The following is a 20,845-nucleotide window of genomic DNA, read 5'->3' on the forward strand; positions in this document are numbered from 1 at the left end:
AGAGGGTCAGGCTCAGGACAAGAATTTCTGTCTGAGGCACAAGCAGGCACAGGGGGTTGCATCTAAACCTGCCCAGGGCGGCGGGGGCTGAGAGCCAAGGACCAAGACATTTCAAGGGAGAATAAAAGACAAAGAAGGCCCTCAACACTGAAATCATTATTCTAAGCGCATAATTTTAGAAATATTTTAAATTGAGGGCAAGGCATTACTGTCATTGGATGAGACTCAGTATGCAGTACTGGGTACAGGGCAGAACCTCTTAGAATCCACCTCTGTTTATAGCCTGGGCCCCTACTTTATTCACATGAATAACCCCTTCTGACTCGTAGGGAGTACTGGTAAGTCTCTTGGTTCCTTCAAAATTTCTCGACCTCAGGAAACAGGAGGCCAGCAATGTTCTGAGCATCTACGTAAATGAACCTTATGGGAGGATGCTAGAAAAAAGTCAGCCAGCATACAAATTAATTAAGAAAACATTAGAAATATCTGACCTATTTCACAAAAAATTAAAAGCCTTACCTTTAAGGACATACAATTTTAAATACTACTGTTGACACTTTAGGGTGGAATTATAAATGCTAAGATTTATTATTGAATGAATTATTATATACTATAAATGAATATTTTTTGAAATGGTTATCATTTTAGGACAATGACCTACAACAATTTTCCTTAAAACACACACTTGTACATATTTAAGTGGTGTGTCTATGTGTGCATGTGTGTGTGTGTGGGAGGCTGGGCTATTTTGACTACTAATATTGGTTTGATTTGGCACTTCGGTGATCAGAAGGATGTAATGTAATGCCCCTTTCAAAGTCCAATTGAAATCTCACTGGTAATTTAATGCCAAGAATCAGTTCAGGTCAGTCTCTCAGTCATGTCCGACTCTTTGTGAACTCATGAACTGCAGCACGCCAGGCTTCCCTGTCCATCACCAACTCCCAGAGCTTGCTCAAACTCATGTCCATCAAGTCGGTGATGCCATCCAACCATCTCATCCTCTGTCATCCCCTTTTCCTCCCTCCTTCAATCTTTCCCAGCATCAGGGTCTTTTCTAGTGAGTCAGTTCTTCGCATCAGGTGGCCAAAATATTGAAGTTTCAGCTTTAGCATCAGGCCCTCCAATGAATATTCACGATTGATTTCCTTTAGGATTAACTAGTTTGATCTCCTTGCAGTCCAAGAGAATCTCAAGAGTCTTCAACTCCAAAGTTCAAAAGCATCAGTTCTTTGACACTGAGCTTTCTTTATAGTCCAGCTCTCATATCCATACATGACTACTAAAAAAATCATAGCTTTGACTAGACAGACCTTTGTTGGCAAAGTAATGTCTCTGCTTTTTTAACATGCTATCTAGGTTGATCATAGCGTTTCTTCCAAGGAGCAAGCGTCCTTTAATTTCATGGCTGCAATCACCATCTGCAGTGATTTTGGAGCCCAAGAAAATCAAGTCTGTCACTGTTTCCACTGTTTCCCCATCTATTTGCCATGAAGTGATGGGATCGGATGCCATGATCTTTGTTTTCTGAATGTTGAGTTTTAAGCCAACTTTTTCACTCTCCTCTTTCACTTTCATCAAGAGGATCTTAAGTTCTTCATCACTTTCTGCCATTAGGGTGGTGTCCTCTGCATATCTGAGATTATTGATATTTCTCCCAGCAATCTTTATTTCAGCTTGCGCTTCCATCCAGCCTGGCATTTCACATGATATACTCTGCATATAAGTTAAATAAGCAGGGTGACAATATACAGCCTTGACATACTCCTTTCCTTATCTGGAACCAGTCTTTCGTTCCATGTCCATATCTAACGGTTGCTTCTTGATGTTCATACAGATTTCTCAGGAGGCAGGTAAGGTGGTCTGGTATTTCCACCTCTTGAAGAATTTTTCACAGTTTGTTGTGATCCACACACTCAAGCACTTTGACATAATCAATAAAGCAGATATTTTTCTGGAACTCTCATGCTTTTTTGATGATCCAACGGATTTTGGCAATTTGATCTCTGCTTCCTCAGCCTTTTCTAAATCCAGCTTGAACATCTGGAAGTTCATGGTTCATGTACTGTTGAAGCCTGGCTTAGAGAACAGTAAGTATTACTTTGCTAGCGTGTGAGATGAGTCAATTGTGCGGTAGTTTGAGCATTCTTTGGCGCTGCCCTTCTTTGGGATTGGAATGAAAGCTGACCTTTCCCAGTCCTGTGGCCACTGCTGAGATTTCCATATTTGCTGGCGTGTTGAGTGCAGCACTTTCACAGCATCATCCTTTAGGATTTGAAATTTCTCAACTGGAATTCCATCACCTCCACCACTTTTGTTCATAGTAATGTTTCCCAAGGCCCACTTGACTTTGCATTCCAGGATGTCTGGCTCTAGGTGAGTGATCACACCATAATGATTATCTGGGTCATGAAGATCTTTTTTGTATAGTTCTGTGTATTCTTGCCACCTCTTCTTAATATCTTCTGCTTCTGTTAGGTCCATACCATTTCTGTCCTTTATCTAACCCATCTTTGCATGAAATGTTCCCTTCATATGTCTAATTTTCTTGAAGAGATCTCTAGTCTTTCCCATTCTATTGTTTTCTTCTAGTTCTTTGCTTTGAGCACTGAGGAAGGCTTTCTTATCTCTCCTTGCTATTCTCTGGAACTCTGCATTCAAACGGGTATATCTTTCCTTTTCTCTTTTACCTTTAGCTTCTCTTCTTTCCTTAGCTATTTGTAAGGCCTCCTCAGACAACCATTTGGCCTTTTTGCATTTCTTTTTCTTGGGGATGGTCTTGATCGCTGCCTCTTGTATAATGTCACAAACGTCCATCCATAGTTCTTCAGGCACTCTGTCTATCAATCTAATCCCTTGAATCTATTTCTCCCTTCCACTGTATAGTCGTAAGGGATTTGATTTAGGTCATACCTGAATGGTCTAGTGGTTTTCCCTACTTTCTTCAATTTAAGTCTGAATTTGGCAATGAGGAGTTCATGATCTGAGCCACAGTCAGCTCCCGGTCTTGTTTTTGTTGATGGTTTCAAGCTTCTCCATCTTTGGCTGCAAATATAAGCAATCTGATTTTGATATTGACATCATCTGATTTCGGTGATGTCCATGTGTAGAGTCTTCTCTTGTGTTGTTGGAAGAGGGTGTTTGCTATGACCAGTGCATTCTCTTGGCCAAACTCTGTTAGCCTTTGACCTGCTTCATTCTGTACTCCAAGGTCAAATTTGCCTTGTCAGGTATCTCTTGACTTTCTACTTTTGCACTCCAGTCCCCTATGATGAAAAGGACATCATTTTTTGGTTGTTAGTTCCAGAAGGTCTTGTAGGTGTTCATACAACCATTCAACTTCAGCTTCTTCATCGTAACTGGCTGGGGCACAGACTTGGATTACTACAGTACTGAATGGTTTGCCTTGGAAACAAACAGAGATCATTCTGTCATTTTTCAGATTGCACCCTAGTACTGCATATCGGACTCTTCTGCTGACTCTGTGGGTTACTCCAGTTCTTCTAAGGGATTCTTGCCCCCAGTACTAGATATAATGGTCCTCTGAATTAAATTCGACCATTCCAGTCCATTTTAGTTCACTGATTCATAAAGTGTCGATGTTCACTCTTGCCATCTGCTGTTTGACCACTGCTAATTTATCTTGATTCATGGACCTAACATTCTAGGTTCCTATGCAATACTGTTCCTTACAACATCCAACTTTACTTTCATCACCAGTCACGTCCACAACTGGGCATTGGAATTCCATCTCTTCATTGCCAGGAATAGTTAAGTGTTTACACCTATGTCAGTAAATTATTGGAACCAATTACGATTGGTTTTGGGGTAAACCTTTGGGGTATATCTTAGGAAAATAAGTTCTTTCTCAGATACAATCATACAAATATATAGTATTTAGCTTAAACTTGCTCATGAATTGCATACAAACAGGGAGTAAAGATCCCAGACACTCATCTCCGCCTTGTCACCGTGACTTGGTTTCTCAAGCTGGGAAATGCCTGCAGACATTCATCTCACGCAGACGCTTACAGAATGAATGAGACAAAAGTCCTGGTGTTCTGTGCAAAACAGAACATTTTTTGATTTTTACAGTTTGGCTCCACTCTCTTTACCAAACTGCCTATTTATTCACCTAAGATCCAGATATGCCCAGCTAGGCTCAGAGTGGGGCAATACTCACAGGCTGTCTTGTGTGGTGTAGTCAGAGGGTAGGAGTTGGCCTCACACCAACCCACAGGGAAGATGTCCATAGATTCAACGTCCACGATGAACTCTGGAGCCGGGCTCTGCAGGCCTGCGGGGAGTCGAGACAACAGGTGAAAACAGGTGTTAACAACAAAGACACGGAAGAAGGAGGGGAAATCAGGGCAGCTCTGGGCGGGGGAGACGCTGTTCTGAAAGTTGAACCCAAAGCCAATGGTATTTTATGACAGATACAAATGCCAGAGAGGTACAGTAGCAGAAGTTCACAGGATTCACAAGAAGGGGGACATGGAAAAGAGATTCTTTCCCCTGAAAATGAGAGGAAGAGGAAGAATAACTGGGGACAACTGCATCCTTGTCCCCAGTGAAGGACAAGCATCCTTCTTTCCTAAGAATGGTTTTGAAGCTAAGGAAGGTAGTCCAGCCTGTGGGGTGGGGGCACCAAGAATTTCTTCACCCAACACCAAGCAAAGGTCAACCTTCAACCAACAGAAGTTAAATGTTCCAGTTAAAAGGAACTGGGAGGGTTCAGTGACACTGGTTATAAACAGTGAGCATCAAAGCACAATTTCCTAGGGGACATGCTCTTTTATCCTGTGACCACGTACTTCTTCTGAACTCAGTTTGCGGGCTACAAACTCTTGCCATGACACCAAAGTCACTTAGGCAGGAGTGTCTCTTTGGTGGGGATCTGCCCTCGTATCATAATGAAAACGATGCCTTTTGTTAAGTCTGCATAGCATCTGAGAGACTCTGAGAGAAAAAATCTGGATACAATATGAGCAGGGGTTCCCAGGAACTCTGGCAGCCGAGAGAATAAATTTAGAACCTTGCAAACTAGTGAAGAAAAGGAAATTCTACACCAAATCAACAGTTCTTTAAAAACACACTTTGAGGATCGACACTCTTGAACCAAGAATCAAAAGATAAGAAAGAGCTCTATTAATGGAGTGACTCCCTGGCCCTGACCACTTAATCTTGCTTTGCTTTTGGTTTCTTCACTTGGAATCAAAACAAAAGTTAACACTCTTAGAAACTCCATCACACATCCAAGCAATCACACATCATCTGATGAATTCTGAATCGCACTTCCCCTTTTGGAAGCTCAGTACCAGCAAACATAAAATCTTCTCACTATTTCGGCTACACTGGCTCCCAGAGTACGTTATTTGATAAACCCAGGTACCAGATTTAGCACTAAAACCTAACTTTGGTGTACACAAAATGCCTGGAACACTGACAGCAGATACTTATACACATGTTATCACCTCCAGTCACCACAGTGAACTTCTGACGTGTTCTCAGAGAAAGTCATTACTACGGTTATCAATCCTAACTTCCTTCTCACTGAATTCTCTGATAATTTGAAAGATATATAACCTACAAGAATGCAAGCAGGTTTATAGGGCTTAGGTTCCAACACAGCTGAATGAATAGAAAGCATTTCTGCCCTGCATTAAATGACTCAACCAACATTTAGCTAGTCTGCTAAAGAAATCATCCAATAAATAAAACTGCCAAAACAGACAAAAGCTAAAGAAACTCCCCAACTAGCTTCAAATACAAAACTGATCTTTTCTTGTTGAGAAGGGCACTGGATTCGGCAGACGGGCCAATGAAGAGTCACTGAGCTGTTTCCCGTTATACAAGGCACTGCCTCACCTTCAGGCTCACAAAAATACAGACAGAGCCTATTTCTTAGCTACTCAGCGATTTTGCTAACAGGCTGAATTCATCTACTACGTACAAATTATTTCTAGATTTGTGTTTAGGTGCAAATCAGATTTTCAAGGTCAAAGTCGCACTTCAGGAGGAAGTATAAAGTGAACTTTATAGATTACTTCTTCCCAAATGCTCTGCTAGTTCAGACATCACATCATATTAGTGTGCTTCAACATACACACTTGTGTAACGATATAAACATTCATATACTTCTTTTCCTAAGAATCATTTTGCTTTTTAGTTTTTTAATTTATCTTATTTTTGGCTCTGCTAGGTCTTCACTGCTGCACATGGGCTTTCTCTCGTCGCAGCGAGGGGCACCTACTCTCTAGTTCCAGTTCCTGGGCTTCCGTAGTTGCAGGGCACACACTTAACTGCCCGACAAAAGGCACGTGGGGTCTTCTGGGATCAGAGACCAACCCACATCCCCTGAAATGGTGGGTGGATCCACAACCACTGGGCCATCGCTCCTCTGTCCGTGGGATCTCCCAGGCAAGAAATACCTGAGTGGACTGCCATTTCCTTCTGCAGGGGATGGATCCCTGCACACTGACAGGCGGCTTCCTGACCACTGCGTCACCTGGGAAGCCCCCAACCTTGTCTAGTGTTGACACTAACAGTCAGATGGGTTGCAGTGTGCAATGAGAAGGTAAAGCACTAGAAGACAGAGAAGCAGGACCTGTGTCCTGGAAGCCCTGCCCTCCATCCACTCCACTCCATCCATGTGCAGACGCTGGCCCACAGAGCAAGACCTCAGAGAGGCCCTCACTCATTTCAGCCCTGGAGCTAAATTCCTAAGGAATCAAGACACAGCAAAACTAGCTGACAAAAGTGGCATAGGATAGGAAACCATCAGAAAGAAAACAACAGAAATGGGATTAAACGTGTAAGTGGAGGGAGAGGTCCAGGGATGGTGAACTCTTAGGACACTCATTCTCATGCAGGTACTTTTCAAAGAGTTTTATCCTCACGACCCTAAGAGATCAGATGGTTTTCACTCCCATTTTACAGAAACGAAGCTGAAGCTCCAATACTCACACCTGATGCAAAGAGCCAACTTACTGGACAAGACCCTGATGCTGAGACAGACTGGGGGCAGGAGAAGAGAACAGCAAAGGATGAGATGGTGGGATGGCATCACCGACTCAGTGAAAATGAACTTGGGCAAACTCAGACAGACAGAGAGGGCCAGGAGGCCTGGCGAGCTGCAGTCCACGGGGTCACAAAGAGCTGGACATGGCTTAGTGACTGGACAACAACAACAAACTGAGGGTCAGGGCAAGGCAAAATGGCTGGTAAGAGGGGGTCTAGGGCTCACACCCAAGCAATCTCACTCCAAAGCCTAGGATAAGGCATTCAAGGGAGATTTGTGAGGAGAACACAGTCAGTCAGAAGTCACACCGAGCCCAACAGCAGCTTGAAAACCCAAACTCGCCTTTGGTTCCAACTGCAAAGCCTTCTAGGGAGCAGATCTCCCTCCTCAGCCTCCCATCAAATTCTTCCCCCAACATCCCCAATTGCTTAAGAAAACCAGATCCAGGGCTGTTGCTGACCACCCAGAACCTGTGTAGCTGACTGGCAATCACAAAGCCTGTTCACAGACAGCAGCCCTGCCTCTTGGGCCACTTTCCTTAGCTGTGCAAGAATATAGGTCCTGTCTCATACACACACACACACACACACACACACACACATGTATATATACCCCATGTATATACATATATATACTCATATATATACACTCATGTATATATATATCCATATATATACACTCACATATATACATATTATAAACCCATATATATACACTCACATATATACATATTATATACCCATATATATACACTCAAGTATATACATATTATATACCCATATATATACACTCAACTATATACATATTATATACCCATATATATACTCATGTATATACATATATATACCCATATATATATACTCATGTATATACATATTATATACCCATATATATACACACTCATGTATATACATATTATATACCCATATATATACACTCCTGTATATACATATATACCCATATATATACACGCATGTATATACATATATATACCCATACATATATATACACACACCCATATATACATACATACATATACCCACTCATATATATACATATTCATATATATAGATACACAAACCTATATATATACACACACACATATATACACACCCATATACACATATGTACACATCCATCTACACATACATATACACACCTATATATACATACACATACATACACATCTATATATGTATACATACATACACATACATCCATATATATACACACACACCCATATATATATACAAACACATTATATATATATATATACACACCCTATATAAATACACACACACATATATATTGTGTGGACCTGCATGCTCAGTCATGTCTGACTCTCTGCAACCCCAGGGAATGTAGACCACCAGGCTCCTCTGTCCATAGGATTTTCCAGGCAAGAACACTAGAGTGGGTTGCCATTTCCTCCTCCAGGGGATCTTCCCGACCCAGGGATCGAACATATGACTCCTGTGTCTCCTGCATTACTGGCAGATTCTTTACCACTGAGCCACTGGGGAAGTCTTATACATATATATACACACCCATATATACTCATACATACATACACACCATATATATACACACACCCATACATACATACACACACCCATATATATACACATACATATATATATACACACCCATAATAAACATGTATATACACACCCATAAACATACATATATTTAAACACCATATATATACATCCATATATATATATATATATACACACCTGTATATATATATATATACATACATATATACACACCATATATATATACACACCCATATTTATATACACCCATAATATACATGCATATATACTCACCTGTACATACACATACATATATTTAAACACCATATATATAAACACCCATATATACACATACATATATATAAATACCCATATATATATACATATGAAGACCTACAAGACCTTCTGGAACTAACAACGAAAAAATGATGTCCTTTTCATAGGGGACTAGAATGCAAAAGTAGGAGGTCAAGAGATACCTGGAGTAACAGGCAAATTTGGCCTTGGAGTACAGAATAAAGCAGGTCAAAGGCTAACAGAGTTTGGCCAAGAGAATGCACTGGTCATACCAAACACCCTCTTCCAACAACACAGGAGAAGACTCTTAAACATGAACATCACCAGATGGTCAAAACCAAAATCAGACTGCTTATATTCTTTGCAGCCACAGATAAGAGAAGCTCTATACAGTCAGCAAAAACAAGACCAGGAGCTGACTGTGGCTCAGATCATGAACTCCTCATTACCAAATTCAGACTTAAATTGAAGAAAGTAGGGAAAACCACTAGACCATTCAGGTATGACCTAAATCAAATTCCTTATGATTAAATAGTAGAAGTGACAAACAGATTTAAGGGATTAGATCGGATAGACAGTGCCTGAAGAACTGTGGACGGAGGTTTGTGACACTGTACAGGAAGGAGTGATCAAGACCATCCCCAAAAAAAGAAATGCAAAAAGGCCAAATGGTTGTCTGAGGAGGCCTTACAAATAGCTAAGGAAAGAAGAGAAGCTAAAGGTAAAAGAGAAAAGGAAAGATATACCCATTTGAATGCAGAGTTCCAAAGAATAGCAAGGAGAGATAAGAAAGCCTTCCTCAGTGCTCAAAGCAAAGAAATAGAGGAAAACAACAGAATGGGAAAGACTAGATATCTCTTCAAGGAAATTAGAGATACCAAGGGACCATTTCATGCAAAGATGGGCACAATAAAGGACAGAAATGGTATGGACGTAACAGAAGCAGAAGATATTAAGAAGAGGTGGCAAGAATACACAGAAAAACTATACAGAAAAGATCTTCATGACCCAGATAACCACAATGATGTGATCCCTCATCCAGAGCCAGACATCCTGAAATGCAAAGTCAAGTGGGCCTTAGGAAGCATCGCTACAAACAAAGCTTAGTGGATGTGATGGAACTCCAGTTGAGAAATTTCAAATTCTGAAAGATGATGCTGTGAAAGTGTTGCACTTAATATGCTACCAAATATGGAAAACTCAGCAGTGGTCACAGGACTGGAAAAGGTCAGTTTTCATTCCAATCCCAAAGAAGGGCAATGCCAAAGAATGTTCAAACTACCGCACACTTGCACTCATCTCAAACGCAAGCAAAGTAATGCTCAAAATTCTCCAAGCCAGACTTCAACAGTACATTAACCATGAACTTCCGGATGTTCAAGCTGGATTTAGAAAAGGCTGAGGAACTAGAGATCAAACTGCCAACATCCGCTGGATCGGAGAAAAAGCAAGACAGTTCCAGAAAAACATCTACTTCTGCTTTATTGATTATGCCAAAGCATTTGACTGTGTGGATCACAACAAACTGTGGAAAATTCTTAAAAAGATAGGAATACCAGGCCACCTTACCTGCCTCCTGAGAAATCTGTATGCAGGTCAGGAAGCAACAGTTAGAACTGGGCATGGAACAACAGATTGGTTCCAAATCAGGAAATGAATATGTCAAGGCTGTATATTGTCACCCTGCTTATTTAACTTATATGCAGAGTACATCAGGCGAAATGCTGGGCTGGATGAAGCACAAGCTGGAATCAAGACTGTCAGGAGAAATATCAATAACCTCAGATATGCAGAGGACACCACGCTAATGGCAGAAAGCGAAGAAGAACTTAAGATCCTCTTGATGAAAGTGAAAGAGAAGAGTGAAAAAGCTGGCTTAAAACTCAACATTCAAAAAACAAAGATCATGGCATCCGGTCCCATCACTTCATGGTAAATAGATGGGGAAACAATGGAAACAGTGACAGACTTTATTTTCTTGGGCTCCAAAATCACTGCAGACGGTGACTGCAACCATGAAATTAAAGGACGCTTGCTCCTTGGAAGAAAAGCTATGACCAACCTAGACAGCATATTAAAAAGCAGAGATATTACTTTGCCAACAAAGGTCCATGTAGTCAAAGCTATGGTTTTTCCAGTAGTCCTGTATGGATGTGAGATTTGGACTATAAAGAATGCTGAGTGCCAAAGAATTGATGCTTTGAATGTGGTGTTGGAGAAGACTCTTGAGAGTCCCTTGGACTGCAAGGAGATCAAACTAGTTAATCCTAAAGGAAATCAATCCTGAATATTCTGGAAGGCCTGATGCTGAAGCTGAAATGCCAATACTATAGCCCCCTGATGTGAAGAACTGACTCACTGGGAAAGACCCTGGTGCTGGGAAAGACTGAGGGCAGGAGGAAAAGGGGATGACAGAGCATAAGGTGGTTGGATAGCATCACTGACGTGATGGACTTGAGTTTGAGCAAGCTCCCGGAGTTGGTGATGGACCGGGAAGCCTGGCATGCTCCAGTCCATGGCGTCACAAAGAGTCGGACATGACTGAGACACTGAACTAAACTGATACATATACACACATACCTATACATACACACCCATATATATACTTAAATACACACTCATATACATATATATACACACCCTTATATACATACATATATATACACACCCATATATATATGTATATATACATATATCTATACACACATACATATAGACACACACCCACCCATCTGCTAAAGCAGCCTCTCCCCAAAATGGCTCCAGCAGCCCATAACCCTTTTCAAAGATTTAAAATCCACCCACCCTGGTGGGAAACATAATTACTTTCACATTTGCACTTTCCCTTGTCTCATTTTTGCAAGTATCTGCAAAATGCTTATCAACCACCTGACTTGATCATAATACAAAAGGGCTTAAAGGGCAGTTTTCTTCACCTCTTCTCCTAGACAGAAGAGGTTCACCTTGCCTGAGTTTCTTGGCACATTTGAGGTCCAAGGGGCCCTAACAAACTCCCCATGCAGAGGAATCATCTGGGAGGGTGATCTGAAATGCAGATTCCCAGACCCTGCTCCCAGGGTCAGAAGGGGTGGGTGCGGAGCAGCCCCGGGAACTGGCACTTGCCTAGGACGCTGGCGGATTATGATGTGGAAGGCGGTTTACCAGAAATGAGCCAGGCACACAGCAAAAACCAACCAAGGAGATTTTGAATTTCAGCTGAGGAGTAGAAAATATCTCACTATCTCAACACTTGATTAGCAAAAAGCAGTTCTTAAGGGGTTGCTCATATCTTAAATCGCTTTCTCGCTCAGGGACACAACTTTTATTTATTCCTTGTATCCATTCTACAAGACTTTAGCAAGCAAAGTGCGTGTGAACAATACAAGTATTGTGCTCTGTGGAAATTGGCAGAGACAGGTTTTGCTTGCATTGGACGTCATCTGTGGAATCAGGCACCACATCCGGGCCAGGCCCCACGTGTTCAGCGCTGGTCAATGAGGATGTGAGGTTCATGGTAAAGGATGCAGCTTTTCAAAAAGCTCCCATCCAAAGTGATACACAAAGCAGACTGAGGCTGAAATTTATACAGTATGTTTTGCTAGTATGGACTGTGGAAAAGTTTTATTCTCTCCAGATTTTGTTTCAGAGGGCAGCAAAAAGAAAAGATTGTGAGATGCTTGTAATAACCTAAGTTGATGGTTCGAATTAAGCAATCTGGTACTTCTCCACAGACCCGATGACCTCTGGGTCATCTCTGTGTCTTTTTGTTCTCTGTATGTTTTTTTTAACAAACCTGAAGGGAGACCCCCAGGTGGCAAACACTGGGTGGGCCCCCATTGCCTCCCCGTGTTCAAAGTGCAAAAATGCTAACCCAGAATTTTCTTTCACTTCTAACAGGGCTCCCAATTTCAAAAGCAGGTTTTGTGCTCATGTTCTAAAGCTCTCCACAAAAATTCCTGCAGTGGCAACAATGAAACAGCTAAATAACTCAGTGGAAATGAAGCCTGCAAGTCATGGTACTTTTGTAACATAAAACGTATTTTCTACCTAAGCTAAAAGGCTGAAACACCTAACATTCACCGGACAACCAAAAATACGTGGAATACCACGCTTCTTTGAAACGGGAGGAAAACAGTGTAATAATGGGAATAAGAAAGACCAAGAAAGGCAATCCAAAGGTGTCAACCTTCTTCCAGAAAAGTAACGCACTCTGAGAACACCCACACCCTACATGTCCCATGAGAAAATGATGGCCCATAAATACAACGTGACTTGGATTGTGAGATGCAGATGTAACAGCTTGTGAGCTAGTGTGTGGGCTATGACACGAGAGACATTATAACTGAATGTAAATGCATAGAACACGAATCGCTGTTGTTGTTTAGTCGCCAAGTTGTGTTCCACTCTTTTGCGACCCCATGGACTGCAGCCCGCCCATGGAATTTTGCAGGCAAGACTACTGGAATGGATTGCCACTTTCTCCTCCAGGGGATCTTCCCCACCCAGGCATGGAACCTGAGTCTCCTGCACTGGTGGGTGGGTTCTTTACCACTGAGCCACCAGGGAAGCCCCGAACAGGAATAAATGCTGATAATCACAGAGATGCTAACCGAGAGTAGATATTAACATAAGAGAAAGCGTCACAACATCCTCTCCCAAACTCAAAGCCCCATCATCACCAACTGCCCTGGTTCACCATTAGCAGTTTTTGAAAACTTGACATTCTTCCCAAATATGATCCCCAAATAATATTACACTAGTCTCATACGTTTGATTCTTCTGTTCCTCTTCAACATTAGCTCCTAGAGGCACTTAAAGAATTACCTGACTTTAAGGGAAGTCAAACACTGAATTAAAATGATCATTTTAATTACCTAAACTTAGTCAATTAGCTACATGTTGAAAATATTTCATATCAATTTAATACATAAAAATAATAATTTGGTATGAAGTCCATAATAAATCATCACATAAACTGTCTATAATAAGAATCACCATGATCATAACAATAATTTAACTGCCCTAAAGTGAGAAGAGTGAATCTCTAATATTTTGTCTCCAGGACTGAGGAATGAAAATATACAGAGAAAAATCTGAGATAATGAGAAATAAAGTGCCATGAATATTGCTGTCACTTTCAAAGGTCAATATCCAGAAAGGGGTAAAAATCAAAACAAAACCAAAAAATAAAAAACCCCAAAACTCAAGAAAGATCAGGAGACCGAATGAATTTTAACTTGAATTGATGAGGCGAATGTGTAATTTTGACCAATAACACCAGGTAAACAATATTCAACAGATTTTTTTTTTTTTTGTAATATATAAGGTCTGGAAAAATGGACAATCAATTTTCCGACCTGCTTCCTAACGCTAATTTTCATCAATCCCAATGAGAGCACTCAGGAGAGTAAGAACAAGAGCTGCCATGAGCTGATTTACACTTCTTTGCTATAAAACCAGAAGTGGATATCCAAAGAAAAAGATCAATAATGAGGAAAGACTGTCAAAATGTTAAACACACACTAGACGCTGTTCATCATTCTTTTTAAGAATTGGGAAGTTGTAGGGTCTGTTGAATTAAGCAATAAAGATGTTAAGAGGGATGAAACCAAACCACAGGCACATCTTAATGCCTCAGCTAGTTTCTCCATCTATAAAAATCAGGACACTCTTAACTGCTGTCTGTTAGATGTAAAGCACTCTGGAAGTACAAACTGCTAAATAAATTATGACTGCCAAAAAATTCTAACCATAATGTGCTAAATAATGATGAGGAAACATGGACTTTGAACTTGACCACTTTTTTTTTTTCAAATTAATTGCACAAACAAGACTCTAATCTCTCATAGTATTAGACTTAGTATGGTGTTAGGTAACAAGCTCTAGGGATTCAAAAATCGCTGAAGGGATCTTGTTTTTCCAACAGCTGTTGATTCAACTTCACAGGCAGTAATGAAAATAAGTTTACATCCTACTTCAGTAACTGCAGAAATATCACCATGGCACCTGTGTCCACATTTTGGCTAATTCCAACTAGAGGCCATTCTACTCAAAACTCTGGTAGAAGTGTAAATCTATTAAGCAACCACTTTTTTCCAGAATTTCCTTTTATTTTAGATTGATTTTTAAATCCCAAACCATGGTTATGTTTTAAACTATTTTCTGGGAATTAGGATTTTCAGCTAGAATCACTGTTCTCTGCCCCTTCCAATCTCTTGGACTATCATATATATTAGATGGTAGGCCTATCAAAGAACATAGCGCTTTTTTAAGACTTGTTTAATGAGGAAAGAGGATAAAGATACTGGCACCAATTCTATGACCTTCCAAACTTTCTAGGCCTATGGTGCTTGACCAGGTCATAAAATTTAAAATCTAAACTAGGAAAGCTAACATGATTGTACGACTCATCTCTAACACGTTGTTCTTTTCCCATATACATCTGAAATAACTACCAAGAGCTATGAAACTGAAAAACAAGCAAAAGACCCAAAGAACTTTAAATCACAGGAAGATGACAAAACCCTAACGATCAAATGCATTTTAATTCCTCCTCATTGAAAATATAACATCTGAAAAATATAGTCTTTTAAGTCCACAAGCTAATCAAACTTCTGCTTATGAAGTACATTGTTCTGTGAACTACCTGGACGATTAGAAATAAAATGAAGCTATGAAGAACGGTTTAAACCAGGGGCCCCCAACCTCTGGGATGATCTGCAGTAAAGCCAATATAGTAATAGGAATAAAGTGCACAATAAATGTAATGCACTTGAATCATCCTGCAACCATCACTCCCCCAGTCCATGGAAAAATGGTCTTCCATGAAACCAGTCCCTTGTGCCAAAAAGACTGGGGACTGATGGTTTAAACATCACTAAACAAACAGGTCTACATTCTGTTTATTATATATTTGGGGAGATAGTCAAGTCCAGTTACTATTTTAAGGAAAAACTAAACATCTGTGAAAGAAACCAAAGTAAAGGGTATGATTCACATTAAAATGCAAATATATAATTTTATCCTGTTAACAACCAAGACCTCAAATACTAGTTTTGGTGACTCATATTAATTTAATTGTGACATTAGCTTGTATAATCAGAGATGTAAAAAGACCACTGTGTTCCAAACATAATTTCGCACCAGCATCTCATTTCATGAAACCATTAGTCAAGATGAGAACCTCTGAATGAATTTATATTTGATTAGTTTCACTTATTTAAGAACGCTGAATAATTTAAGACCGCTGAAACGAGAGGAAAGCAAAGCGGGCATACTGCGGTGCTGAAGCTGTCGGCTCCCTGCCCATTCCCGGTGGACCCCGAATTCAGAACGATCAGGAACTGTGAGTACCTTCCAGGTGAAGCCACATCAGCCTCCCCTTCACAGCTATGACGGAGGCCACGCAGAGCTCTCCCGGGTTCCTGGGGTTCACGGCTTCAAGCTTCATGTTCTTTGTGAACCCCCGACTGAACGATGTCTGGAAGAGAAAGAGAACGGACACTGAGCCAGCAGATGCCACAATGAGAAAACGCTCAGAGACAGTGGAGCCAGCTGGCACAGCAGAAATGAACACACATGCACCCATGCACACACACACATGTGCACACGCATACAAGTGCACAGATCGTACTAAGATAGGAGAGTTCACACACTTATTTCCCCATCACCTATGAGGAAAGGACCACACATTCTTCATTTGTGTCCCAAAAAGAGAACTCTGCTTGGCACACAGCAGGTGCCCAATAATACCCGCATGAGTGATAGGATGCGTCCATTCTCATTTCCCAGTTCTGTGTGCATCCTTCCGACCCCAGAATTACTGTGACACCAATCACTTCTCCTCTTCCCTGTGCTCCTCACTCTCACCACACCGGGTACATTTCAGGGTGAAAGGAGACCACAATCTCCACCTGGCATCACCTCCTTCAGCCTGATGTCTGTCCTCCAGTGTGTTTGTTTTGTTGTTTTAACTGCAGGTCTGCCGGTGCTGAGTTCTCAGCTTCCTTTTATCTGAAATGGTCCTTATTTTCCCTTTGATCCTTTTGCTTATTTTTATTTACTTTTGAAATTCACTTTTAAAAATATACATAGAGGGAAATTCATTCTTTTCAGCACGATGTCCCAGGAAGGCAGGACTGTCAGATGAATGCATGCAATCACGCAGCCATAATCACAGTCAAGACACAGAACACGGCCGTCACCTGCAAAGAGGCCTGGCACTAAGACTCTGGTGATCAATCCCTCCAGGACCCCCAACTCCTGGACCACTGGATCTATCTTCTGTTACTGTAATTCCATTTAAGTAGAACTATTATTTAAGTAGACTATTTAATACCATTTAAGTAGACTATTATTCGAGGGGGCCTTGCGAGTCTGGCCTTTTTCACTAAGCAAAGTGTTATCTGAGAGTCAGTCATGCTGCCACAGGACTGGCACCTCATTCTACTGCATGCTGACTGGTATCTACAGAAGAGCCACAGTTTGTGTCTCCATCTATCAGCTGGAGGGCAGCTGAGCGGTTTCCAGGCTTTGCCAGTTGTGAACAAAGCCACAATGGACACTCAAGGACAAGTTTTTGTGTGAACATAAGTTCACTAATACGCTCAGGCTGCCAGAGCAAATACCACAGGCTGGCAAACTCAAACAACAGAAATGTTGACTCGTGGTTCTAGAAGCTAGAAATCCAAGATTAAGTCGTCAGCAAGGTGAATTTCTTCTGAGGCCTCTCCCTTGGCTTGAAGACGGCCATCTTCGCCATGTCTTCACACGGCCTCTCTGCCAGGTATGGGGTCTGTGTCCTGTTCTCCTTTTCTTATGGGGACACACGTCATGGTGGATACAGGCCCATCCACAGGACCCCACTTTACCTAGTTACTCCCCTAAACACTCTAACTCCAAGTAGTCAACATTTCGAGCTGCTGAGAATTAGGACTGTAATACATGAATTCTGGGGGGACAAAATTCAGCCCCTAACACAAGTTCTCATTTTTCTAGGAAAAGAAGGATTGCAGGGCCATAAGATAAATGCAAAAGTCTGTTAAAAAAAAAAAAAATGGGATGACCACTCCTGTGCACCTTTCTTCCAGGCACCTGTTTCCCTCCAGAATCTGCCTGCTTATGTTCATTCTCCACGCTTCTCAGGTGCCTGTTTGGGTATTCCGTCCAGAATTTATAGTTGCTATCTTCAGGGGAATCAAGTCAGTATGAGCTTACTCAGCCAATACTAGAAGCAACACTCCCTCCTAATATTTCAAAATAAATCTGAAATTTTCCCCAAATTACCCACTACTTACAAGTTTTTTATCTGAAGGTACAATACTATATAAATATATCTAATTTGAAATACATAAACTGAGATAAACAGGTTCCTGTATGTAAGAGAGGTTCCATCTTTATGTGACTTGTAGAAGGAAACCAAGGTAATTCATATTTCCATGTTTTTTTTAAATGGAAGTTAAGTTGAAAATGCAATTAAATCTTCATGTTACCAGAACTAAATTATCCAATGTGTGTGTTAAGAAACCAATTTGCTCCTTTCCTTTATGTTTCTTCAGAAATAAAAATCAAAGAAAGTCTAGGTTGGCTGTTTTTCTGCAAGTTATCCTGCCAGGTTCATGACTATTAGGTATTGAGCTTCTTATTGATGACACGACCTGATAGGCTGCCTGAAAAGTCTCTAAGTAAGTTAAAATGCATTTTATCCTACTTAATAAGGGAAAGCTACACCTGTATAACCTACTTTCATTTTAGCTCACTGCAGGAGGGTAATTTATAAAGGACCAATAGCAAAACTGTTACCTGTGAGTTTATTCTACTAAGTATTTGGCTATGGTGATCCATCTCAGAACCACCTCGGATTTTTAAACATCCCGAGGGCAACATCTTCCACGCACCCACTTCCTCATTACCCCTCCTCTAGTACACACAAGATGTGTGATTAAAAAATGAATTCACAATAAGCATGCCACTCAAGAGCACTTGTAGCCTGCTAACATCATCCAGCAAGGTCCCAATAATGCAACGCATGTGCTACCAGGCAGATACCCAAGCTGTTGATTAAATAAACAGACAACCAGATACAAAATTGGGGGGGGGCATTGTGATAACAAGTGCATTCCTAATTAAAACACCAGTGTTTTCATTAATACAGATCTCATCTTGGTACGCTGAATCCTGAAAGTTCAGGGGCCACCTGGGGACACGGCTCCTAACTCCCCATAAAGATCCATTTGAACAACGGCTAGCAGAAGGCATATAAAAAGATGCCTTGAGGGAAGCATGTTGTCCTGGAAGAAATAACTTGCCGAATCCAGAACGAGATGGGGATTTGAAGATTTTCTTTCCACGGCTAGAGTTGGGGAAGGACGATCTCCCATCTGGAAGAAAGCACAGCCTCAGAGGGGTCTGAGGATGTGGTGAAGAGTTTCCACAATTAAATGGAAGGCAGTGAGGCCAGTAGATTCCATGACTAGTGATATCAACACAGCGCAGAGTCCAGTTAGACTCCAATGGACTTAACACGCCTTCAGAGCTGACCAGCTGCTGTCCTCTGCTGGCTGGTTGCACAGCTGTCTCCATGCCCCACAACATACACACAGACACACACACAGACACACACACACGCAACTGTCTCCATACCCCCCACCACACACACACACACCCACCGTACAGCTCTGTCAATGCCGTGAAAGGCAATGTCACCCAGTAGGAGTTCACCGGATCACGTACAGAGCCCTGATTTCCAGCCCTGCCACAGATGCGTTTCTGTATTTATGAGCACAAGCTGACCTCGTCATCAACCTACTTAATTTCCCCAAATCTGATTCTGATTTATGCTCAGTATTGAGCTTCTCTCTATTAAGCCAGCTCTTCCCAACAGAAAGGGCTGCCAACCGAGTCCCTGGAGGATAAATTATCCTGAGGCAGCAATGAATCAGCAGCTCTAGGAGCACGTGCTGGAAGACTCGGCTTCGGTGTGGGAGCGCGACACTCCGCAGTAGGCACAGTCCCTGGTGGGAGGGCCAAGTCTTCATTCTTAGCCTAACAAATGAACTTTCAAAACTAAATCCATGTTCAACATACAAGGCTATACCTTTGTGCCTCATTCTCAAGATGGAGATGATTCACATCCCTTTTCGGTTCCTATGTTTCAATGAAGAGTTTATAAACTATTTTGTACAACAAACTCCTATAACTAAGCAAGTACACACATGTTTGAACACACACACAGTTACTTCATGTGTCACTGTGCCAAAAAGCTCTATTTGAATAGGTAGCTTAAAGTAAGCACAGCAGAAAAGTGTTGGATTTAGTATCTTATTACTTTAATAAAAAAATTTAGGAACATAATTTAACATTATTTCTCAGGAGCAGAGAGTCTCCCATTCCATGAACTTATCAATATTATACTCCATGGACTTCCCTGGCAGTCCAGTGGTTAAGACACCACACTCTCAATGCAGGGGGCACAGGGTTGATTCCTGGGCTGGGAACTAAGATCCCACAGGCCACACTCTTGTTGGTGGTGGTTAGGTGCTCAGTTGTGGCTGACTCCTTTGCAGCCCCATGGACTGTAGTCTGCCAGGCTCCTCTGTCCACGGGATTTCCCAGGCAGGAATACTGGAATGGGCTGCCAGTTCCTCCTCCAGGGGATCACCCCAACTTAGGGATTGAAGCCGCATCTCTTGCATTGGCAAGCAGATGCTTTACCACTGAGCCACCAGGGAAGCCCTACGTGGCCCAGCTCCACAGTTTAACAGGGGCCCTGGTGGCTGGCTGTCCACCAAAATCTGTCCTCCTCCTGCCAGCATCCAGGCTCGAGGTGGGGGGGCAGTCACCCAACCAGGGCATACTTCCCACTCTCGTGGCATCATGCCACAGAGTGACTGGCTCTCAACAGTGGAAGGTGATGGAAGTAATATGTAATGTGCATCAGTATCAAACACAGTGTCTAGAACCAAGGTTCTCCTCTCCCGGCTCTCCCTTT

The 20,845-nt window shown here is 41.6% G+C and overlaps 1 protein-coding gene across 4 annotated transcripts in view; it reads right to left on the bottom strand.

Annotated features, from left to right (window-relative positions):
* SFMBT2 (Scm like with four mbt domains 2) overlaps positions 1-20,845 on the bottom strand; it is a 174,301-nt gene that overhangs the window by 31,838 nt on the left and 121,618 nt on the right. For all 4 annotated transcript variants that reach the window (XM_061126033.1, XM_061126032.1, XM_061126034.1 and 1 more), the window contains 2 exons: positions 16,210-16,336; positions 4,184-4,297 (listed from right to left, as the gene is read on the bottom strand). In XM_061126033.1, coding sequence (XP_060982016.1) covers positions 4,184-4,297; positions 16,210-16,336 — 241 coding nt within the window. The remainder of the gene's footprint in view (positions 1-4,183; positions 4,298-16,209; positions 16,337-20,845) is intronic.

Source organism: Dama dama, chromosome 23, assembly GCF_033118175.1.
Source record: "Dama dama isolate Ldn47 chromosome 23, ASM3311817v1, whole genome shotgun sequence".
Taxonomy (NCBI): Eukaryota; Metazoa; Chordata; class Mammalia; order Artiodactyla; family Cervidae; genus Dama; species Dama dama.